General features: G+C 39.8%; 1 protein-coding gene across 1 annotated transcript; it reads right to left on the bottom strand.

Annotated features, from left to right (window-relative positions):
- Positions 1–1,580: 1,580 nt before the first annotated feature.
- On the bottom strand, positions 1,581–26,391 carry sv2ba (synaptic vesicle glycoprotein 2Ba). The gene is given in 14 exon segments (XM_039795074.1): positions 1,581–3,104; positions 4,402–4,561; positions 4,678–4,878; positions 5,142–5,275; positions 5,373–5,537; positions 5,759–5,847; positions 7,900–8,013; positions 13,051–13,140; positions 18,720–18,853; positions 19,317–19,468; positions 21,102–21,282; positions 25,812–26,192; positions 26,195–26,255; positions 26,368–26,391. Coding segments are annotated over 14 exon segments (2,070 nt in total). The 3' UTR covers positions 1,581–2,920.

The following is a 26,391-nucleotide window of genomic DNA, read 5'->3' on the forward strand; positions in this document are numbered from 1 at the left end:
GGCAGGTGAGGGGGATACATTCTGCACCCTAGGTGTGAAACATAGCTGGAACTGGAGGGGTCAGCCAGAGGTGGACAGTAAATTTCCTCTAATTGTAAGAGAGTGACATTCGCAGAACATAACTAAATTCAACAGAACGACTTAACACAGTGATTTGAAATACATTACATTGTTGAAACAGGAAGTAGGGAGCAGGAACTGAGTGTTGACTTGGTTGGAAATGTTGATAATATTCTAGTTTTCCAGCCCTCCTAGAATGGTAGAAACCTAAATCTAAGTTACGTTAATCAGCAAAATCTCAATCTCAAGTCAAGTCAAATAATATGAAATCATTAGTTACAGTGTGTCTTCTGTTTGCTGCCCTTTATAGTTTGACATCCAGATAAAGCTGGCAGACAGATCAGCAGAGTGTCTTTCACACCTCTGCCAGGGTAAACACATGCTCCTACTACCGGCACTTGCTCACACTTGTGTGCTGCCATGTTTTTACAAGTCCTCCTCGCTTACGCCCCCTACCCCACACAGCTGCCACCGACATGGGAACAGTTATGTTCAGCTTACACTTACTGCTCTCAGGCCTGAAATATACCTTGTTTCTAGAAACCAATCTGATGTTGAGACTGTTTTCAGAGCAAGAGTAATGAATGAGTAAAAGATTCAGATTTGACAAAAATGATTACAGGTTAAATACACTTCAATTTTTTTTTACGTCACAGAACAAAACAAAAATCTCAAGGTTCCCCTGTCTGCACTAACAAAGCCACAGACTTGCAGACAGTGCTAATACACTCTGTCCACTAACTCAACATATTTTAAAACATCCCACAATTAATTGTGACTTTTTCATTGCAAATCCCCTGTGTACTTTCCTTAATAAGCATGTTTTCCATCTGTTAAGAAATTAAAATGAAAAAATGTTGAATGTTTTCACATTTTATATCTTATGAGGACCACAGTTACAATTTATATTGACATCCTTTGTGATTTTATTTCATACATCAGACTTATTTAAAGGACAATCAACATTTTGGGAAATGCGCTTATTTGCTTTCGTGCCAAGGTTACGGTAAAACTAAAGCTACAGCTAGCAGCCAACAGGGTTCACGGCTTGCCTTCTCTGTTCAAAAAATGACATTGCCGAGAAACAGTCTGGCACATAACCCCCTGTCATTTTTATGCTACAGTTTTGGCACAAATAATACAATAAGATATAACGTGTTAATTAGTGAGATTCGACCAATGTACCACATGTACAGAGTTAGCTCTAAGCTAGCTAGCAACAGATGCACAGATCGTGTCTGTGGGAATGTATTTTTGTGTTCATCTCTGACTAAATTCAGAACTCAGCAACTCCAGTTCTTCCTGTTATTTTTCAACGTTTTGAATGTCCTGGGCTAGCTGTTTATTCCAATCTTTAAACTATAGCACACATGTATGAGTTGGGTATCAATCTTCTCATGTATTTCCCAAAATATTTAAGTATTTCTTAAAGTCTGATTTGAAACTCTAACGTTCAAGTTTATGACTTGTTTCATATGTTTATTCCACATTCTGCATCAATTATTAACCAGGAAACGAGATCATAAGCCCTCAGCTTTATTCAAGTCATGATGGAGCTACTATTTTACAGCTAATATACACAGGTCTACAGTATGTACAACAACAAATATAGTATTGGTAGTCAGACTATTGTGTAAATTCACAGACATGTGGATAACAACCACACGGGAGCGCACGCGCATGCATGCACGCACACGCACACACACACACACACACACACACACAGCTCAGTCATGCAGAAAAAACTAACATGCTCCTTAGAAATCTTGACACATGTCAGAAATGCAGCAGGTTTTGTAAAACTGTTCTTCATCAGAACATCAAAATGAGAGCATCATATCAAAACATCTAATCTCACAGTTTTGTATCATTCTCTTATTTAGAAAAAAAAATGAATTAATTAAACAAACAGAACAATTCCTTACACAATGTCATGGCAAGATGTGACTTATTAGACTCTGATTCTACGTTATCACCAGCTACAGAACACATAACAGACACAACGTCCCAGTCGAGGACAAGACGGCAAACAGGAGGCGAATCCAGTCGGCTGTTTAGGTTGGATTTGAATCAGCTGGGAGAAATGAACAGTAGAGGATTAAAAAATAAATAAAAATAAACAATCCTACATTTAAGAAAATGGTCAATCCAGGTTTATGTCTAGAGAGATCAAACGAAGCAACAACATGGGAACTAAAGAATACTATATACAGTGCAGGATAAATTAAGATTGGGGGAACAAAAGATGTGTTTTCTCTAAATAACAACACCAGCAGTAATATTGATGCCCAGCCACGGTGGAATACAACAGCATTCAAATCCAATTCAAGTTGATAATAGTCAACGGCTATAAGTCCTCTCTCTTTCCTTTTTTTCCAACAGGGAATGAAATCAAAGCACAACATGGTAACATGAACTACATCACCTTTCACGTACAGACATATTTTCATCTCATGTAATTTTTTTCTTTTACACAAACCTCAAACAAAACAAATGTTTCTACACTGTGTGTGTGTGTGTGTGTGTGTGTGTGTCTGTGTGTCTGTGTGTGTCTGTATGTGTGAGAGAGTAAAGGATGAGCAGTAAATGATACAAAGGAAATGACAAACACAACTTTTATATGATGTCACAGAAATGCTGGGCAGTCTGAGGAGCTTACACAGGGAATAAAAAAGCAACCCCAGGTTTACATAGGCAACCAGACAGGATTTCAAAATGTTTAATCATAACTCATAATAACACAGCTAGCTGGTCTTTCTTACTTGTCTTTCCAATTCAGTTTAAGCTGATACACTTCCAAAAAGCTTTTCCCCATAGATATACAGTGGTTGAGGCCTGGAGGCTGCAGGAGTTTGGCTTTTCAAGTGAGGATTTTCTCCCGGGTTTCAGGCAGCTTCAGAGCTACCAGACCTCCGCAGACGAGGGCGGCGAAGGCCAGGAAGATGGGGATGATCTTAGTGATGCCAATAAAGGCTGCAAATATGGAGCAGGCAAGGATGGCAGCAAACTTACAGATCCCATTCAGGATACCGAACGCTGTCCCTCTGCAGAGTCACAAAGACAGAGAAAGATTACATGACTGACTGATGATTGAATATGATTTTGATTTTTGATAGTACAAGTCATTGTTTTCTTGCTGAGAGTGAATTCCTATCTGACTCCTAAAAAATATTAAAGGGCTCATATTATGCTCATTTGCAGGTTCATAATTGTATTTAGAGGTTATATATTATATCAGAATAGGTTTACATGGTTTCATTTTCAAAAAACACCATGTTTTTGTTGTACTACACATTGCTGCAGCTCCTCTTTTCATCCTTTGTGTTGAGCTTTCTGTTTCAGCTATAGAGTGAGACATCTCACTTCTGTTCAATCTTTGTTGGGAGTCGCACATTCTCAGTAGCTAGGTAAGGACTACTAGCCAGTCAGAAGCAGAGTATGAGGGCCCTGACAGTACCTAGGTAAGGACTACTAGCCAGTCTGAAGCAGAGTATGAGGGAGTGCAACACTAGCAGCTAGGCGAGCATTATAATGATAACAATATATACATTATTAATCCCACAAGGGGAAATTACAATGTTTTTGTGTTATTACAGACACATGCTTAGTATCTATACATAATGGAGACAGTGAGGGGAGCTGCCCATGGAAAGGCTCCACAAGCAGTTGCGGTTTAGTGCCTTGCTGAAGAGCACCATGGCAGTGCCCACCTGCTACCAGTCCACCACCATACTTCGGCCCATATGGGGACTTGAACCAGCAACCCTCCAGCTCCAAACCCAAATCCCTACTGACTGAGCTACTGCCACCCCACAACATAACAGTTTGTGAACAGTGTTTTCTGTTGGCGATGGTAAGTCCCTTTGGGGGGGACTTTGGGCTTTTTCACTTTTTAAACCTATAACGTGCCTATAACATGCATATATAACACAATAAAGGAAAGGCGAAAAGCCAAAAAGCATAATATGAACACTTTAAGTTGTAAGTGTCTATTGTCTTTGTACAGTTAAATTTGATTTTCATTTAAATTCTTAGCTGGGAGGCAGAAGTGCCCGGTACCTTGTGGTGCAACAGAGTTAGACCATACTTTTTAGGGCAGAGGTTAAATCAGCATGTAGCTTTTAACAGAGTTAGTTACTGTTGCTATACTTGCCATGCTTTCTCTTTCACATATGCAATTTACAATGATTAAAAGAAGCAGATTTTACAAATCAACACAAAGTCATTTTTTAAACAATAGGTCTTCGATTTCATACAAAAGTTACTAAAGCCCCATCCACACCACTTCACCATGTGGATAAATTCAAAGCTTGTTACCAGTAAGATAGAGGTGGACTGTACCTTTTAGAGGAGGGGTAGAGTTCCACAGAAATGACCTGTAATCCATTCCAGGCCGCCACGCTGGTGCCATAGAAGAGACACTGCCAACATATTACAGCTCCTTGACTGAAACTTAGCAGCAACAGGAAAGTACAGGCAGACGACACCAACATAGAACCACCTAAAAAGACAGATGGATAATGATATGCTGAAACAGGTTCGGCAGAAACGACACTAAAAAGCCCATCTGTCCACGGTTACTGTACTACTAGTATTTACACTTTCTGTTGATCTCACCTATTATTCTGATTCGTCCTATCTTGTCCATGAACAATGCTGAGATGATGTTGCCAGGCAACACAGCCAAACTGCCCAGGAAGCTGACCATGTAGATGACGATGTCGTTCTCCACCTCGAAGTTCAGATGGCAGCCTTTTTTTGGGTGGAGGAAAGTGGTGTTCTCCATCTGACAGTCTTTGAACTTTTCCTGCCAGAAGTCTGGAGAAAACAGAGGGATGTAAAAGGCTTTGCTTTATATTTTACATGAGACTGTAAACAGAACCTTTCTCCTCTTGGTGCTGCAGGATAAACATATTGTAAAGTGTTAATGCTTTAACATAAGATTGCTGTTTTAGGATAGCCTTAATGTTTTAATATACCACTAATTACATTTTTAGCACTATACTTTAAGGAGCCAGCAGTGTAAAAAAAGTGATATAACATATTCATTAGAATCATTTATTACTAATTTTGTATGATACCTGTGTTATAGAAGACAGTGTTTTTGATGGTGCAATTCTCAAAGAAGGTGCTGGTTGACCTGACATCCTCAAAGTAGCAGTTTTCAAACAGAGAATCCTCAAACTTCACAGACTTAATCTCAATGTTTGCAAACCTAAATGAAAGGAAATAAACGTCATTATGCAGTATAAATAAACTGTGAACTTAAAGAGCATGACCCGAATATAATGGGCAGTGTTGAGGAAACTTACTTGTCATGGATGTACTCTCCCTCGCGGTGGATCTGGTTGACCAGAGAGAAGTTGAAGTGGAAATGTTCGACCCGTTCCCGGTGGAACACTTTAACTTTGGACTCGTACTCCTCATACTGCATGTATTTGATCATATCAGGAAACCACACTCCCAGCCCGTGGTAGCTGATACACACAGAAACATACAAACCTGAGCTTATAACTACAAAATGATCTGCATAGATTTTTAGCAGTGACATTCGTTCTACAGCTCTACCTTGGAGAAGTTTACGAATATCACAAATATTCTAAAAATGCATGATTTGAGTAAATCTACCAGTAGGGATATAAATGCTTTTGCCTCAAATCTTAATGTGGGTGCACATGCTAAATGTATTTGTTGTTACCTGAAGGCCAAGCAGAACCAGACAATAACCAGGAAGAGGCCTTGCAGTCTGAGCTCTGGGGCCGATAGTGACATGATGTTTGCCATCACCTGAAAGAGGGACAGACAGACAGACACACACACACACACACACACACACACACACACACACACACACACACACACACACACACACACACACACAGACAGACAGACAGACAACAGACAATTAAGATAGACTTATACTATATGTAACCCAAAAAAGCTCAATAAATACAATAGTGATATATGTATTAAAAAAAGCACACTTTTCCACTGTCTGGCAGTGTACTCAAATATTTAAAAACATATATATATATTTTAGAGAGTATATATCTAGGATATATTATCCATATAAACAGCTCAAGGCCCAAATCTTTTCATACTAGATTTATATCCAGCTAATAATAACATTAGAAAAAACATTAGTGCTCTATCATGGAAAATGGTCAGTATATATATATATATATATATATATATATATATATATATATACACAGTACAGGCCAAAAGTTTGGACACACCTTCTCATTCAATGCGTTTCCTTTTTATTTATTTTCATGACTATTTACATTTAGGGTTGGGTACCGAAAGTCGGTGCCAATAGGGAACCGGTGCCGACGTAAACGGTAGTAACGAGACCGAATAAGAACGAAAGTTTCGGTGCCTCATTTCGGTGCTTGACTTTACACTACACCTGACAGCACGTAACGTTAGCCTACCTTTAGCTAGCAGCTGGATTAAACACCGGTAAAATGCTGACAGCTAACGTTAAACAGTGTAAAGTGTGACTGTATTTCACTGTGGAGGACTTCAACAGCGGGATGTAACAGTCTGCTCTGTACAGCTGCCGTTGTCGCAATTCATAGATAAACAGTAGTAGTACTAGTAGTACTATGTTTATATGGTCGGAATGAAACAACACAGACGGTGCTTTCACTTGCAGCTGCCATTGTCGGAATTAAACAACACAGACGGTGCATTCACTTAAAACAGATAGCCTCGTGGTGCATTCACAGTAATTGTAAAATACCCTTTTCCCATCTGGGGTTTAACAGCAATATACTGGTGAAATAAGTTATTGTTATTGTTATAGTTATTACATTATTATTAAATCTTTAATTTTGACCATGGCCTTAGCAATAAACAAGTCACTTACTGTTGTTTACTACCCTTATTTTTTTTCTTCTTCTTTTTTTTTAACTTTATTGAAAAGTACCGGTTCAGGCACCGGTTCAGGCACCGTTTAGGCACCGGCACCGTTTTAAAAGTATCGATTTAGCACCGGAATCGAAAAAAAACCAAACGATATCCAACCCTATTTACATTGTAGATTCTCAGTGAATGATGTACTTAACAAAAAAGTGTGAAATAACTGAAAACATGTCTTATATTTTAGATTCTTCAAAGTAGCCACCCTTTGCTTTTTTATTAATAAGGGAAAAAATTCCACTAATTAACCCTGACAAAGCACACCTGTGAAGGTAAAACCATTTCAGGTGACTACCTCATGAAGCTCATTGAGAGAACACCAAGGGTTTGCAGAGTTATCAAAAAAAGCAAAGGGTGGCTACTTTGAGGAATCTAAAATATAAGACATGTTTTCAGTTATTTCACACTTTTTTGTTAAGTACATAATTCCATATGTGTTCATTCATAGTTTTGATGCCTTCAGTGAGAATCTACAATGTAAATAGTCATGAAAATAAAGGAAACTCATTGAATGAGAAGGTGTGTCCAAACTTTTGGCGTTTACTGTATATACACTCACCTAAAGGATTATTAGGAACACCTGTTAAATTTCACGTTAATGAAATTATCTAATCGACCAATCACATGGCACCTGCTTCAGTGCATTTAGGGGTGTGGTCCAGCTTATATGTATGTCCTATTTACCCACCAAACTGTCATTATACATATATATATATATATATTTATATATATATATATATATGTGTCTGTGTTAAGTTGTTGTTAAAATCAAGACTTTATTGGATAGATATATAATAAATAATATAAAGGGGATGAAAACACATTCCGTAAGACAAATGCAAAGGTAATTCTGTATTCTACGTATTGTGTTCTATTTGAGTGTAGTAGGAGTAGTAGCAGTGATCTGCAGACCTGTTGCAGCATGGTCATGTGTCTGACGGTCCAGCGCTGGAAGGCAGTTCCCGTGTCACTCTGGATCTCTATGAACTCGTCCTCCTGAGTTTGTGGTGTCTTAATGTTGGTCGCCTTCACAAAGAGAGAGGAGTTTGGACATATAAACAATAATTTCATCTTCATTTCATGGCTGTGATTCAATAGAAAGTCAGAACCGATTATTTAATTTAAGGACTTTAAACTTAAGGGGTGATAGAATGCAAAACCGATTTTACCCTGTCATAGTTGAATAATGACAGTTCGGTGGGTAAATAGGACATACATATACAAAAGCTCAAAATCCCATTGACATCCCTTTACTATGAAAATCTCATATTTTGAAACTGCCGCTGAAAACGGGCGAATCTCAACAAAGCTAGTTGCTTGCGTAAGCATCTCAAAATCCGGAACCTTTGTCAGCCCATGGGTGTATTAAGAGAACAGTCACGCCCCAACATTTACATAGGCTAAACAACTGACCTGAGATCAGTTAGTCTTCTGAATCTAGGTCACGCAGATCTCTGCTATTCCATTACAAAATTCATTTCTGAAACTTTTTTATGCGAGAAATCAACTACGTAGAGGTGTAATATGGGCCGCTTTACAAAAATGTATGTCTAATTGCAAATTTTGTCCGACTGTGTGTCGGACTTCAGCAGCGGTGCTGCCTGTGTTGCTGCCTCGCCGCCCGGCCTGCCTTCCTTCACAGACCCAGGCCCATACCTGTGAAGTATCCCGTTTTGGCCGGGAAAGTCCCGTATTTTACCCTTCTTTCCCGCCGTCCTCCCGTATTAGTATTTTCCCGTAAATCTCCCGTATTTTAACCTGCGTTATTAAAAAATAATACCCCGGGTCCGAGCGGAGTAAAAAAAAAAAAAAACATTCCCAATCTGAGCTTCTGTCACTAGCCCCCGCGATAACGCCACATGCAGTAGCCTACTACAGGTACTGTAGGTGGCAGTTGTCGCGAAGTTTAGTGTGTAGGTCAGATGATGAGAGACAACGCAGGAAAAAAAAAAAAAAAACAGAGACGGATGATGGACGCTCGACAGAGACGGTGCGCTGCCAAAACTTCTGAAGGCTTTACTATGCATTCCCCATAGCAAGGCAAGTTGAGAAAGGGTGTTTAGCATGGTATGAAAGATTGTTACAGAGAATAGGAGGACGTTAGACAACAGAACTGTTTGCGCTCTACTCTCGTGTAAACCACTCTGTAAACCACTCTGGCCCCGCCCACAAATACACTCCTTCCAAAACAATCTTAAAGAATGCAAAGTCTGCAACAAATTTATACAATAACTCACTAAAAGAGTAAAGAAAAGTTATGTGAAATGAAAAGAAAAACTGTAAAAGAAAAGCAATATGAAATGAAAAGAATGTGTGGAATGAAAATAAAATGTAAAGACAAGCAATGTTATAAATTGTAAATGTTTTCAGCATTCTGCATCAAGTGGTGATTTTAGCTTTCTTGTACACCTGTCTTAAAATGTAAGGGATACTGGAGCTTGGTTGGGGGGGGGTGGGACTGCTTGCGGTGGGCGCCGGAAAATTTCCCTTATTTTCAAATCCAAAACTTGACAGGTATGCCCCGGCCTGCTGTGAGCTCGATTGAGCTCCGTTACGGCTGGCAACCCACGGCACTTCATACCCGCGCAAAGTCACCGCTTTGTGGGCTAATGGACTACTACCAAACACAGCTGCTCTGACAGAGCTCCAGGGCCTGCAGTTCCCCTCTTCCTAATGCCAGGTGTGTGTGAGTGAGAGCGCGGTCAGCGAGCTTGTTACGCCAGCAATCTCTTACCACAGGTTCCAGTTAATCTTATAATGTGTGTAATTATAATGTTTTGAGTTATTTAAACAAACGATCGGTGAAATACACACCTGTGGCTGGATGTGATAGAGCCTGCGCCTGGATGGAGCTAGCTAGCCTCCTCTTAGAATTCCTCTGGAATTCACAAAAATTCATTAACTTGAAATCGGACACCGTTGTTAGCTTTATAAGACATTTAGTTAGATGTTGTATAACTGGCGTGACGAAATTCAAACTGTAAATATACTGGAATTAGGCCGAAAATGAAGCTAACTATCCGTGATTTGTAGCTAGCTACACACAGCTAGGATTGAAGGGACAGTCACAGCTGACGAAACACCTAGTCTTCACAAATATTCATTAACTTGAAATCGGACACCGTTGTTAGCTTTATAAGACCTTTAGTTAGATGTTGTATAAGTGGCGAGACATGTGTGTAACATGTGGGAAGAGATTGCTGGTGTAACAAGCTCGCTGACCGCGCTCTCACTCTCACACAACGGGCCATTTAGTTTGCAGAAAGAGGGGAGTCACAGGCCCTGAAGCTCTGTCAGGGCTGATAGTCAGTAACGTGCTCAATCGGCTCATAGCCGTGTCTGTGCAGGTAAAGTAGGTGTCAGCCATGTGTATTGATGCGCAATCGCTTCAAACCAATCAGCCAGGCAGCTCATCTAAATATTCATGAGCATACCATATTTGGAAGAAAAGCTCTTGTTACAAATAGGGCCAAAACACAGGGATGCATGAGGGGCAATAAAATATCAACCAGGCCATTTTTAGCCCAACCAATGTTACATACCCCATTAGGAGACCATAAGGAACAGTGTGAAATACCATATATAATCATTCTATCACCCCTTTAAGGAAAACCTGAAAAAATACGTATTGGCTTTTTGGGGGGGTATCTGTGTAACAATCGCACTGATATATAAACACTTGGAGCTCGTCAACCCATCTAATAATACATGAGAAATGGAGCTTATTCCCAGTCTTTTGTATATCATTTCATTTCAGTATACCGTATTTATCTTGTTTATTTCCTTTATTTTCTTTATTGCATATCACATACTATATTCACCTTGCTATGGCCCTTTTCACAGGAGACACAGCAAGAAAAGCACAGGTGTTACTAATAACATTAATGATGGCTTTGTTATATTCGAGTGCCCCAGTAAGCCATGACAGTGAAACAACATACCACAACCCTAAAACTGAAGCAGCCAAGTGGAATTCAGCCATCAATCATTTTTTATTATTCACATCTTTGCTCATCTGGCTTGATGAGTTCCACCTGTTAAGTCCAATTAAATAGCTTTCACCATGGCTTCCCTCCATACCATATACACACAACATTATAAAGCATGTCAAATGTGCTATTTTTGACATTTATAATACAAGTCATTCATGGGCCGTACTGTGACTAACAGCACAGACAGATGTTGACTGTGAAATAATGCCAATATAAAATAATCAAATAATACCTAGCATTTACTAGGTACTGGTGTGAACGTGTAACCAATGCCATTAATGATGGCTACACTCCATTTCATTGATTAAGAAGGCCAGCTCTGTTCTTGGTTGCCCCCTTGATGCCGTGGAGGTGGTGGGAGACAGGAGGACAGTGGCTAAATGATGGATGATGGACGACTCCTCCCACCCCATGCAGGACACTCTGTCAGCACTGAACAGCTCCTCCAGTGACAGGCTGCTACACCCACGTTGCGTCACGTAGAGATACCGCAGGTCTTTCCTGCTGCTGTCAGACTCTACAATCAGCACTGCTCCCAGTAGACCACAGGGACACAACACACACACACACCAGGACTGATAAACCGTGCAATAAAAAATGTGACTGTGCAATACTGTAAATACATTTTACTATTTTAATATTTATTCTCTTTAATTATATTTATTATTGTGTGTTTATCTGTGTCTTCTACTTTTCTTGTATCCCTTGCTGCTGCAACAGTGTGAATTTCCCCATTGTGGGATTAATAAAGGGTTTTGAATCTTGAATCTTTAAGCACCCCAGTAAGCCATGACAGTGAGCCAGCATGCACAATAGCAGCACCCTGGACCTGGAACACTTAAAGCAGCACTATTGGCGCTTTGCCATGACATGGTCCCTGCTCGACTCTTTTGGATTTTCATTATGATAAAAAGTCCCTGGTACCTGCTAACAGGTGCTTTTTTTGGTACCACCTTAGTCGAGGTTCCAAGCGAGCTGAGGCGATACCAAAAGGTGACGTGAAAGCGACAGAGGGGGGTGTCCTGAACAAACTCGCCATTATTAAATAGTTTAGCCATCTGTGATTTTTTGCTGCCACCAGCTTCATTTGAAACAAAATGTGTCTTCTGGCAACAACAACACACCTTCAACGTTCTGTGTGTGTGTTGCGTTAGGTCACGGCAGTTTACTGCGGCGCCGCTATGATAACCAGCCACGCTGAGGCCGTACTAAAATCTGCAATGGAAAACGGACGCACAGTGAGTCGAGTCGAGGCGACTAGAGTAGTAGACTTTTCCCGCTTTGGTCCCCCTACAGGTTGGAAGCGGAATTGTCCATTACATTACATTATGCAAGTTTGCCAGATCAGGTAGCAGATCTGTAGTTCGAATGAACTGGACAATGTAATGTAATGGACAATTTCGATTCCAACCTGTAGGGGGACCAAAGCGGAAAAGGTTACATAGTGTTGCTTTAAATTCACTGCAGCCATCAGTAATAATACTAATTACACCTGTGCTTTTCCTGCTGGCACATGTCAAAATGACTGCTGTGGAAAAAAGGTGATAGTATTGTGCATGCTGGCTCACTGTCATGGCGTACGGCTGAATGGAACATTGCAATTATGTTATTTGTGACAGCTGTTCAGATGTATATTTATTTTGTTCTTCCTGAAAGACTGTGAATGAGATCCCGTCCCGCCTCCCTGAAAAGCCCATTATGCTCTGATTGGTCAGCTGGCTCACTCTGTTGTGATTTGTCAACCAAATTCGAACAAGCCACTTGGCGGGCTGTGCAGCACCAATGGGCAGCACATTTGAATAACTGGGCTGGCTTTCTCAATCAATGACATCACTAAGTGAGGAATTTCAAACAGGAATGTGGGCGAGCTGTTTTCAGGCAGTTGAGGAAAAGTGCTGTCTGTGGGAGAGAAAGATCCATTTGGAGTGAAATGTGTTTTTTGTACTTAATACATCTATTGCATAGACAAAAAACTATATTACACACTTAAAGATGGGAAAAAACATAAAAAGCATAATAGGACTAAATTTGATAAGTTTGGTGAGTGATTGGGTTGTAAATAAAGGCTCACAGTGAAGACTCTCTCTGGCTCCCCCTTGGCCTTCCAGTTGGTGTCGTGAACTCGTCGCAGGACCATCCACGCCTCATCATGCCGGGCACTCTGAAGAAAACACAAACATACAAACTTATCTATGAATGTCCACATAACCCATTTTAAAGGTCCAGTGTGTAACGTGTTTAGTTGTTCATTATCAAAATCTGTGTTGCCCGTTCACCAACTTGTCCTTTTTCATGAATATTTACCACCACCATCAATTCCAAGTATTCCTATTGGCTTGAAATTTTACATTTGCATTGGCATGAACTGGGGTAGACGCTCCATATTCATGCTCCATCTTGAAATACGTTAGCCGGTAAGGGACATTGTCAGTACCCGATCCGTTCCACCTGCACAATCCGTTCTGCGCATGTGCAAGGTGACACGTATGCCATGACGTAGGCGCAGATGATAATGCTGCGTTCATTCCACCACCACCTTGGAATAACGGCACCGCTTCCACCTGCACGATCCGTTCTGCGCATGCGCAAGATGTTCACACGCTAGCCTCCAGCTAACGTTAGTTAGCTAATAGCTAATTCGGCGGACCGCTAGGTGATTATAGCGGTCTGCCGTTAGCCTCCCGGGGAAGCGCTACGTTAGTTTAGCTAACGGTTAATTCGGCGGACCGCTAGGTGATTATAGCGGTCTGCCGTTAGCCTCCACCGGGAAGCTAACGTTAGTTTAGCTAACGGTTAATTTGGCTAACCGCTAGCTGATTGCAGCGGTCTGCCGTCAGCCTCCACAGTTAAGCTAACGTTAGTTTAGCTAACAGCTAATTCGGCTAGCTGAGACAGCATGTAAACTTTAAAAGACCCTCAAAATAAAACTTGAAAATAAACGTTAACATATATAACAGCTGTTACGTCAGTTCTACTTTACTTGTGCTCATTTAAAATACAATAACTCAATACTTGTCTTTATTGTTATTACTGTAATGTCTTAATTTAGCTGTAGCTTGCTTTTCCGATTAAGTTTAACTTAACGTTATTTTAGACTGAATCTAGCTGCAGAAATATGGGATTAGTTTTGTGACAGAAACAACGTAACCAGTGGGGCGGTGCCTGTTATTTCGAGGTGGCATGAACGCAGCATTATCATCTGCGCCTACGTCATGGCATACGTGTCATCTTGCACATGCGCAGAACGGATTGTGCAGGTGGAACGGATCGGGTACTGACAGACATACAGGACGTACTGCTCCGGCTTTCGTGTTTTCTCTGTCACATGATAAACTCACAGGTGCTGCTAATGCTGCTAATGGGTATCGTAGCTTCCTGAAGAAGGAAACTTGGAGGACCACACGTATTCAAAATCCAAATTTCAGGAACAGGAGTCTTCTTCTTCTTCGAACCAGAAAAAGAAAAAAAGAAAATGGAGATTGAAAAGAGCAAGAGACCGGCTTTTTGAAGCGTGAAGGCTACCGTAGCTGTAATACCTACTTTGAACTGCGTGGTGCAAAAGAGTTGATTGATATATATGATCTCAACGCTAAATGGGAGAAATTCCCACACATTGGACCTTTAAGAGCGTTCTGGGAAACCTCTCAGGGTTTATGATGCATTTATTTCCCACAGACACTGTAGCCAGATGCACTTGAGTAACAATGTTCCCATGGGGTCTGCCTCTTTTCAGATGGGGAAAATGTGTGATAATTTGGGGGGTTGTCATGTAAACATGTTGGAGCAGCCCTGCTGTAACATATAAATACAATACCACATGTGGTTAAAGGTCTGACACTGCCCTGGATGAGAAACAGGGGTGGGTGTTGAACTGGTGGCGCCTTAGCAGCCTTTTGCTACCTTTGCACAGCAATGGGATGTTGCTGTGGTGGCTGACGATGACTCAACATTTTTTAACCAATCACAGCTTGATGTTTAACACTGTGCACTGACCAGAGGTGTCAAGTAACGAAGTACAAATACTTTCTTACCTTGCTTAAGTAGAAATTTTGGGTATGTATACTTTACTGGAGTAATTATTTTACAGCAGACTTTTTACTTCTACTCCTTACATTTTCACGCAATTATCTGTACTTTCTACTCCTTACATTTTAAAATAGCCTCGTTATATGGAGCTAGATTTGTTTCTTTATTACATGCGAGAAAATAAATGATCTGAGAGGAAAAAAAAAGTTTGAGAGCAAAAGTTATCACACTGATAGCAAAAAAGCATTTTAAAAGAGAAAAAAAAATATTTGAGAGAAAAAGTTTTCATACCAACAGCAAAAAATAATAATATTTGAGACTAAAAAAAGTTTTGAGAGAAAGTATTTTCTCATAGAACATAAAAAAATATAAATTTGAAATTTTTTAAATTATTTCTGAGAAAAGAAATCTCTCAAAATACTTTTAAACTCTCAAATATATATTTTGCTATCAGTGGAAAACATTTTCTCAAAAAAAAGTGTTTCTCTCAAAACGTTTTTCTTCCTGCTCTCAAAACCTAAGTCTTTGCTCTCGATGCAATTTCTTGCTCTGGTGTCAGGATTTTGCTCTCGGCTGTGAAAATAATGTCATGGGCGGGGCCACGTTCCTATTGGCCAGTCGGGTGAGCACCGTCTTGTCTTGGGAGTCGAACTGAATCATTACACTGGCTGAGCAAGCTCAGCATCACTGAAGATTAAACATTAAATAGGCTAACCCTAAATGTAAGCTAGTTTGCCATTACTGATGCGTTTGTCAGATTGACATGGACAAAGAATAGCACTCATATTCATGAATGTGTATTATATTATTAGCATGCTAATTGCTAGAAAAGCTAATCACTAATTAGCCATCATGCTAGGTAAACTTGCAAACTCACCTGGTTTGTACCATTTTTAAATCAAATGCCAAATGAATATGTTGATTTAGATAGTTTCACTCCTTATTTAGTGAGCTAGTTTCTACCTTTGCCCTTGCTAGCCTCAAAGCACCTGAAGAGTAACTGCTTGATCATCATATACAACCTCCTGTACAACTTTCAGCTAGTCTGCATGGAAGGTGGCAACCCTATAGCTAGCCAAAGTTAGAAAGTAGTGATTGATATACAGTTTGAAAGTGTCCCCACCTAGTTTTGTGTAAAATAGTCTTTGTATGGTTGTTGCACACTATGGTTGTTGAAAACATACCCCAGTGAAATGAGACGCCACTTGGGTACATACATCATATATACTTAGGTCTGTTTGCAATCAATATTTCTATACACTGCATGGTGTGTTTATCTGTTTCAGTTATCACTGTTTTGAATGTCATTGATGTTCAGAAACACTTTGTTAAAAAAAATGTCTTTATTTCCCAAAAAAATAAACATAACATGCAAAAACATTATAGAAAAATGTAGAGAACCATTATCAACTATTAGAACAATAACTTAGATGTCACACTAAAAAAGGCACTCAAATGTATAAAACTAAAAGACACACAAGACCACAAACAAACAAAACTACAGCTATTCTGAAATTCCAGACCATAGTGTGATGCCTGTTGGCCAGTAACCTTTCCCTCCAACCCCATTTCTTTCATTAGTGTCCTGTATCATAACCAACAACAATGTACAGGTACATGAACAGGAATGAATTCAAATGATTACTGCTCGTTTTCAGCCAGAAAGTGGATCAGCTGCTGGGTTTCCTCCGGCCCTGTGTGATACAGGACGGTATATGTAAAGCATGTGTCTCCAAAGCAAGTAGTGTTATGCACTGATATCAAACTAATTTCGCTGCTAATGGAGTTTAGTTAACAATGTAGACATGCATGCAGTCAAGGCAGAGAAATGCGGGACTGTTGTAGCAACTAGCAATGTAACGTTAACGTTAACGTTAGCATAGCAAGCTAGCGATTTTAAAAACGTTTCAGTTACAAATATAGTTGCAAATATCTATGTACATGATTGTGTAGAGCACAAAACAAGACTGTCGTAATTTTTAAATCAATTTTGGGTTAAAATACTTACATTTATGGGTCTCTCTGGTCGACCTGGCAGCCATTGTTCCTTGTTGCGCATGTATCTGGATACCCCTGGCTGGCATTGCTCAGCCAGTGTAATGATTCAGTTCGACTCCCAAGACAAGACGGTGCTCACCCGACTGGCCAATAGGAACGTGGCCCGCCCATGACATTATTTTCACAGCGAGGCAAAATCCTGACACGAGCAAGAAAATTGCAACGAGAGCAAAGACTTAGGTTTTGAGAGCAAGAAGAAAAACGTTTTGAGAGAAACACTTTTTTTGAGAAAATGTTTTCACACTGATAGCAAAAAATATATATTTGAGAGTGTAAAAAGTATTTTGAGAGAGATTTTCTTTTCTCAGAAATAATTTAAAAAATTTCAAATTTATATTTTTTTATGTTCTATGAGAAAATACTTTCTCTCAAAACTTTTTTTAGTCTCAAATATTATTTTTTGCTGTTGGTATGAAAACTTTTTCTCTCAAATATTTTTTTTTCTCTCATAAAATGCTTTTTTGCTATCAGTGTGATAACTTTTGCTCTCAAACTTTTTTTTCCCTCTCAGATCATTTATTTTCTCGCATGTAATAAAGAAACAAATCTAGCTCCATACGTTACTCCTATTTCAGTTCGGCTTGTTTTCATTCGGGCTTGTCATCGTTCAAAAAAACACACACAAAAAAACCTATCCAGATAAATCGCGCCATCCGGAGAGAGTGAATTAGATTGTGGTTGGATGAGAAGTATAAACATATACCATTCCGACACCCTGTTGGTTTGTACATGATCCATCGCACCTGCACAGACACGGTGCTAATACGGCACCGGTGCCTTAACGACCGTTATCTACCTGACCGAATAGCACCGCGGATTTTGGTGCCTTATTAGGTGCCGCTTAAATGCCTGCGCTTCTCTCTGATGCTCCGAAAACGGACGTTAGAAGCACGGGATGCTAGTTAACACTACACTCGACAGCAGCTAACGTTAGCCTACCGTTAGCTAGTTAACACTACACTCGACAGCAGGTAACGTTAGCCTACCGTTAGCTAGTTAACACTACACTCGACAGCAGCTAACGTTAGCCTACCGTTAGCTAGTTAACACTACACTCGACAGCAGGTAACGTTAGCCTACCGTTAGCTAGCAGCTGGAGTTAACACGGTTACAATGCTGAGAGCTAAACGGTGTAAAGTGTGCCTGTATTTCACTGGAGAGGATTCTAACACCAGACTGTAGCTGCAGTTGTCTGAAAAACACAGAAGAGATGTGTCGCCTTTTTCAGCCCTTCTGAGTTTGCAGGTATGATTTTAATATAACATTATTATAGTCATTATGGCCTTTAGAAAAAAAAAATTGTGGAGGTGGTGTAGTGCACTATAGGTCCCTGTGGGCGATCTAAGCTTTTGTCCTTAATGGCATTTTTCCCCATTACATTACTTTTATACTTTAAGTAGTTTTGAAACCAGTACTTTAACTCTTTTACTTAAGTAAAAAGCTTGAGTTGATACTTCAACTTCTACAGATGTCTTTTCAAACCCTAGTATCTATACTTCTACTTGAGTAATGAATGTGAATACTTTTGACACCTCTGGCACTGACATAATGAATATAAGTATTAGCAGTACAGATACATGTGTTTTTCTGTTTTGCAGACAATAAAACCACATATTCTAATCTTGCATGTTTTAATCTTGCAACATGAGATCTGACCTCCAGGAGGAAACGAGGGCTCTCCGGCATGAAGATGACTCCGACAAGTGCAGCCAGTGCAGGGAAGAGACACACCAGAATGAATATTCTCCAACTGTGGATCTGGAACTCTGTACCAATGGCGAAGCCCCAGCCTGAAAAGAAAAAATCCAATAAAGAGCATGTTAATATTTCAAGAAGCCTTCTTTCTCTCACATTTTAATGTCCAAATCACTGTAATGCTGTAGTTCAACAAAACACGTTGTTTTATGCACCAATGTATGTACTTTTGCACGAGTTATTTGCATTTAAAACATTGCATTGATTAAAAGGTTGTGGCAACTGTGGGTTCGTTTTGGACCCCCATTGAATTATTTTTCAATTTGTGATGGTGGCAAATTTTTACTTACATTTATTTATTTATTATTCATATTTAATCGCTGGGGAATATTCTCAAGATGAGGCAATGATGGCAAGCACAAAATGATCCTCCATGTGAATGAAAATAGTATCTCTGTCTTCTGGGTTGATGTACAGTATGACTGAATGTTTGTGTGCCTTCATGTGAGTCGACTACATGTGTGTCTGGTTATGTGAGTCAGCTTGTGTGTGTGTTACCATAGTGAGGGATGATTCCCCAGGCGGTGAAGGAGGCGTACAGGCCTCCCAGCATCCAGAACATGCAGAGCCAGCTAAGATGTTCTCCACGTTTATCCATCTGAAGGAACTCTGTGAAGTAAGTGTACACTATCGGGATGGAGCCGCCAATTCTGGGGGAGGAATCGCAAGACATCTTAGAAAATAAATCTCTTCCTCACCAAACACTTTTATTTTTATCTCACCATTCATATTTAGAGGATCATTTGCTGTGATATCTGGTGTTTGACATGTTAACTATTGATAAATGTTAGTGATGTAGGATTGTAAAAGGTTTTAAAATGTTGGTTGCACCAAATTACGCAAAAACACATGTTCGCACTTACTACTGATATCTAGAAATGTAGATACTTTTGGTCTTATTTGTCTAAATCTAGAGAAATATTTCTTTACCTCCACCTCATGTTGGAGGTGTGTGGAATTACATTTTTAGCGCTCAAAACATTAAATATTACATTTAAAAGACTCAACAGCAATGTGTCTTTAGACACAATGTCCTTGGGTGCGACTATGAACAGTTTTCATTGGATCTACTTTCTACTGAAGAAATAGTTCCTATGTAAACTGTAATTTGGGTAAACTCTTTAAAAGCTAATAATAACCAAACATAAAGGTTTATGACATAAGTGTAAATTTACAGCAACATTTTATGTTGCAAATGTTCAGTTTTTTCTGAATGTATGCACACTTTTTATATTGTGACAATAAGTCTATTATTGTCATTAGTATTCAGTGTGATGCCAGGACTGACCAGACCAGAACGTTAATATAGAGGATATGTCTAAATATAGGGAAGAAATTGACTTAGAAATTGTTATTATCATGAGATGGAACGTTTTATTGCTGCAGCCTACTGATATGGAAGTTTCAGCGCTGGTGTTGGTCAGGGACTCAGATCTTTGGCTTTTTTTTTTTTTACATTTCATATCATATGTATGAGATATTGTGCAGAGAGCTCCTGGACCAAAATCATAGACAAAATAAAATAAAATACTTGTATTTGCTCTTGTACATGATTTCAGTGACATTTCCCTATTTAAATTAGTTTAAAATAACTGTAAAAAAAAAAAAAAGCAAACAAAATATATACATCACATTGGCATGTTAAAGGGTTTCTCTCAAGTCTGGCTGCTCCTTGTGTTTTGTGAAGACAACAGCAGATGTGAGTGCTAATGACTAACATGAGGCTCATTATCACAGTGAATCAGCAACAGATGAACGTTTTATTCTGGTGACCTTGTAGTTTTTGGCTTAGCAAAAAGCTCAAACATCAACATTGCAGATCTGGGTACACTCAGACTGCAATCATTATCAAAAGAAATGTGTCTTTGAAAGTTGCAAAATCAATTTGCAAAAGCTTCACCCCAAGGTGCTTGCGACAGCAATAAAACCCAAATTAAAAAGCCAAATTGTGCAGTGTACAATGTAAATGTGTTATAATAATGAGGACAATAAACAATTGAGTCAACTGGTGTTCTTGAATTATATTGTCTCTCCACCTCAGCCTGCTCTGAAAGGTTCACAGTTTATTTTAATTAATGGAAGTGGTACCTAATACTCATCTTTCTTAAACGTCAGGCGTCTTATTTTGGGAAAGAAGTCGTCAAATACAAATATAGGGATGTAGACTCGCTTGTTTCCACTCAAAAGATGAATTATGGTCATTATAAAAAGCCAGTCAAATTGTCTTTTGTTCAAGTAAACGCTGCAAATGTAAATGTGACCATGAATGTAAATGAGTCTCACCCAAAGCCGGAGCAGAACCTGAAGAAGAGGAAGAAGCCGTAGCCCTGAGCGAAGCAGGACAGGAAGGAGAAGACCAGGTCGATGGTCAGGACGTAGATCAGACACTTCCTCCTCCCCATCTTATCACACAGACCCCCCCACACCAACGCCCCCACCATCATGGACACATACACTAGCAGACCTGCAAATACACACACAAGCACAAAACTCATTTGGAGGCATTTAAGCTTCACACTTACAGGTGATCGAGCCTTCAGTGTAGCTGCCCCTAACTTGTGGAACAACTTGCCAGTCCATATCAGAACCTGCCAAACTCTGGAATGCTTTAAATCATTGTTAAAAACTCATTACTTTTCTTTGGCTTTTCCTTCGAGTTAGGTTTGTTATTTCCTGGTAATTTTAAGTTTATTTTAATTTCACTATACCTCGTATACTGTATATTACACATGTTTTATTGTTGTATAAAATGTTGAGCAGTAATTTGTTGTTGTTGTTTTAACTGTGGACTTTACCATGTTTTAAGCTTTTATATAATTGTTGTTGTTACAGGTCAAGTTACATGTTTTACTCCCATAATGTACACACAGAGTAGGTTCTATAGCAACATGTATAGTCCTGATCTCCACAAGGGGGCTCCCTTTACCCTTGTATGAGCACAGAAGAATAAAGAAATCAGCACACTTTCCACTTTACAGTAATTCAGTGTGATGCATCCTTACATGCGTGTACTTTTGGAAGTTAATAATGACGTACCAAGAAAATACACCTAGACTGATAATAGCATTGCCAGAAATGTAACTATTAACAATAATGCTCAAAATGATTTTGAGGCATCTAAGAGTGCATCACTTCCACAATATTCACCTTCCATATTTTTAAATCAGACAATTTGTTACTTTGATTACATGCTTTGTCAATGCAAAACTCAATTTTCTTTCCCACTCTACAGCGACCTGGAGCCCATTCCAGCATGCACTAGGCAGATGGTCTACTCTGCCATTTCTTTTTGTTGTAAAGCAACAGCTCTTAACAGTGACCAACTGTGCTGCCCATTACTGTACCAAGGGGATAACAGTGATCATGCACTTCCTTTTTATGCCTCTGGGGAGAGTAATACGCTATCCACTGCCATCTGTGTCAAGTCTCAAACCTACAACTTCAGCCATCCTCTTCACAGGTGCCGTTTAAACCTTTAGACCCATGCCTCCTGCCTGCTCTGTGTTTTTACTACACACAGCCCTAATTACAGTGGGACTAAGCAGCTTAACGGCACGTGGCGCCATAGTGTGCACCTTCCCTGTGGATTACTAGACTATCCAAATGCTCCGGCCCTCCACACGCCAAGCTGCACATCCCTAGCTCATTCCACAAGAGACTGCTAAGGGCACTGGGAGACAAAGCCTCAAGGCTAAAATGTCACCCAATATCTTGGCCAAGTTGTTGCTTAAGGCAATGTGTATGCTTTAAGTACGCACAGACAGGTTAACAGGGTAGCCTTGTGATTAGACAGCCTGTCTTTCAGGTGGAGGCCCAGGATCAACCCCTGCAACAACAAGCTTCTATGTGCCTGTTAAAGTATCTTTGAGGACAGTGAAGACACTGAATCCCTGAAGGGGAAAGAACTATTTTTCTTTTTCTTGATGTATTAAAAGTGAAAGCACAGTAAGTGCATTAGCACATCTAGATGAAGAGACTTGGAAAAAAATACAATATGTACTGTCTAAAGAAATGCTAACCCTGTGTACATAATTAAAACAGATGAGGCTTTTCAGTATGTATAAAGAACTTTGTTGAAAATTCTGTTACATTTCAGATATAAGAAATTAAGATCATCACTGATGTTTGCGCCATTAGCTCAATTTAGGTAAAATTTTACAGAATATAACAAAAGTTCTTATGAACACTTAGGATACTAGGTTTTAAAAATGGCTTGATAACAGTAAAGGTACCATACCATACTCATTTTCAGATTATATTTGTATTTTAGGTTTGTACTAGAACATGTTTACACACGTCAATGTTCTAAAAACACATTCTTTTTCTCATACTGTCCATCTGAATATACCTGTATTCACCCTCTGTGTGAAACATTCCATTTTAGGGTCTGTCTCTTTAAGTCCCCCCTACTGAAAAAGCCCAGTCTGTTCTGATTGGTCAGCGTTTCCAGGTCTTCCACATCTGCACTCATGCACACGGAATGACTTTCTACCTATGTAATATAGTTGTGACATTACAATCATAGGCACAGTTTCTATTGATAAAACTAACGTTAGTTTGCTAATATCTGACTTGTTTAGATTTAAAAGTAAAGCAGGTAACCTAATGCCTAACCTAATACATATCTGACCTGACCCTTCATCAAAGTTCTGTTTTGAAAGATTTTACATACATATACAAAATTGTAAGCCAATAACATTAGACTTCTCAAATGAAGTTGGTTATGTTAGCATGATCAGATATTACCCACTCTGCATTAGCAGTGAAGCTCTCATCCCTTAATTTACAAAGAAAATGTCTACAAACCTAAAAAGTCAAAGTCGATCAAAGGGAAAAAGACATGAAGAAACCGGACATCTTGTTTGATTGATATGATGTCAATAAATGCTAAGCACCAAATATAATCTAGTTAATCCCTTGAATAACAGCAGGGAAGCATTACCAACTCATGAAGCAATGCACTAGCTGCATTGCAAGTTTAGCAATTTCCTTGATATAACTGGTTAAATCTCTGCAACTATATCAAGTCTGAGATTTAAAACCTGCCAGAACTTTCTCTACTTTCTCTCCAGCAGTGTATCTCCCCAATTGGCCTCTTGTATTTTCACTTTATAGATTAAACAATAAAACCATTTAGGGTAAGTGCACCAATCCTCCTCCTCTTTTTAACAAAAGGTTTGGGAGTCTATCTGCTATCCAAGACTTAGGTTAAGATTAAATACATTTCTGCTCCAGTAAGTCGGGTGAACAGAGCATGAGCATGAATCAAAAAGGATCATTCTGCAGATCTACTTCATATTCTCAGCCAATGATCAGTGCTCCCCTCCTGCTCTGCAAAAACAGACACTGTGATTTCATTTTTGCCAGGTCTTCCTCCTGCTACCACAGCCTGTCAGAGGCCTGAAGCGTGTCTGACAGCTCTGCACCGGGCACTGCAGGCCGCCAGGCTCTCTGACTGCTGCAACATGCTCCATATTAGCCTGGAAACACACACTGAATACAATCAGCTCCGGGTTCTTCATCAGTCTCTCGCAATACCTTATCCCAGGAGCCTGTTGTTAAGATAAAATGAGCGATGTGCAATCTGCCACATCGCCTGGCTACACACGAGGCCTGGGACATAAGGTGAGGGGCTGTAATTTGCAGTTTGGTTGTCTGCACAGAAAGTGAGGAACAGATGCTTTCAAGGTACATTTCCTGTAAATTGTGTCTATGCGGCATCCACATTTCAATCTAATTCTTTGGCGTGTTTTCTGTTGTGGTACAATATCTCGGAACAAGTGAAGTTAGCAGACAACTGAAATAAAAGAAACACAGTATATTTGATATTCAAAGTATATTGAAAGCCACTGCTTAATTCTGTGTATGGTATTTAACATAATTAAACAATTAACATGTGGTGTGGTTTCCCTCAAGTCAACTTCCAGACGCTTGTAGTACTCATGCCAAGCCTGAAGCCTCACACTCTGGTGACTCAATCTGGTGGCTCACAATGGACCAATACTTAGGACACACAGTGTTGGTTATGTTGTTAATTTTTGCATTTGCCTAAAAGGAGCCAAGCTTTATTCCATAATTTGTCCCAGTGGCTGGGGAATATTTCTGTCTGATGCAGTGTTCTGCAACCATGTGCCATCAAACATATGCAGGATTTAGTTTCAGCCAAGCACGACAGCAGATAATTTCACTGATGAGTTCCTCCTGTCTGGTTAAAGATTGGAACTCTTCGACGGATTATTATTATTAGCTAGTCTTGTATATTACCAAACAGCTGTATATCTGTTTTGGAGAACTGTGATGAGGTGAACAGACATTCGTGGTACAACGAGGATGAATTCTATCAACATTTGGTGATCCCCTGATGTTTCCGCCACCATAAGGGTGACATTTGTGGCATTGAATGAAATGTCTGTGAAACTATTGGATTGATTACTATGAGCTGTGATTCAGATATTCATGTTTCCCCCATGGCGACTTGTAATAACTCTGGTGATCCTCTGACTTTGCCTCTTAGACTACTGTCAGGTCAACATTTGAATTTGTCCAATACTTTGATTTACTGCCTGCAAAACTAATGACATTCCCCCATCTTTATGTGTTTGGCTCTAATTAGCTAATGTTAGCATGCTAACAAGCTAAACTGAGGTGGTTACATGGTACATTATACCTGTTAAACATCAACATGGTAGCACTGTCATTGTGAGCATGTTAGCATGCTAATGTTAGCATTTAGCTCAAAGCATTGCTGTGCCTACAAGTAGCCTACTGTACAGTCTCAGAAAGCTGCTAGCATGGCTTTAGTCTTGTTAAAAAAAAAAGTATTCTATCCACAGAAACAAAGTTGGTCGAAATAAAAGCCTTTCTCTTGTTAGTGTTGCAAATTTTTTTTTCAGGTTAGTGATTTCATTTTTGAATGAAAAAACAAACCAGGTTTATATAGGTTTTCATCACATGCTATCAGTTTTCACCTTCTATCCATTTGCTGTCACTTACCGAGCAGTCCTTTGTCAGAGTTGGATATGCACATGTCCTTCTCAGCACTGGGCAGAACGAAGCCCACCACGAAGCCGTCCACTCCGTCAGCCATTAGTGCAAGGCCCAGCACGAAGAACAGCATCCACTGGAAGCGTCCATGGCCGCAGTCCTCCATGATGGCCTCGTACTGCTCTGGCAGGTTTTCTTCCTCCTCTTCCTGCTGGGCAGCCTGACGGGCTTTCCTCCTGGCCTCCAACCGAGCTGCCCGCCGCGCCTCCTTGATCTCGTCAGGGTGGGGGATGCCTTGGTACTCTCCCTCATACATCTGCTCATCATCATCTGCGCCCTCGGTGACATCGCTACGAGCATCCTCGTCCTGTGGAGGGTAGTCCGTCTTGGTCCTCTTTTCCCTCCTACATCCTTTGTGTACCTGCATTCTTCCACTTTCTGTAACCTGCGGTTCTGCTTTGATTATCCACTATCACTTCCACCAGTTACTCCTGCATCCTTCCTTCTGCACTTTTTTTTTGTCCCTTTTTTTCCCTATTCTCTTTCATTTTCCTCCATCCTTCACGTATTCTTTTGATTCCTCGGTCAT

This window comes from Perca fluviatilis, chromosome 3, assembly GCF_010015445.1.
Source record: "Perca fluviatilis chromosome 3, GENO_Pfluv_1.0, whole genome shotgun sequence".
Classification (NCBI taxonomy): Eukaryota; Metazoa; Chordata; class Actinopteri; order Perciformes; family Percidae; genus Perca; species Perca fluviatilis.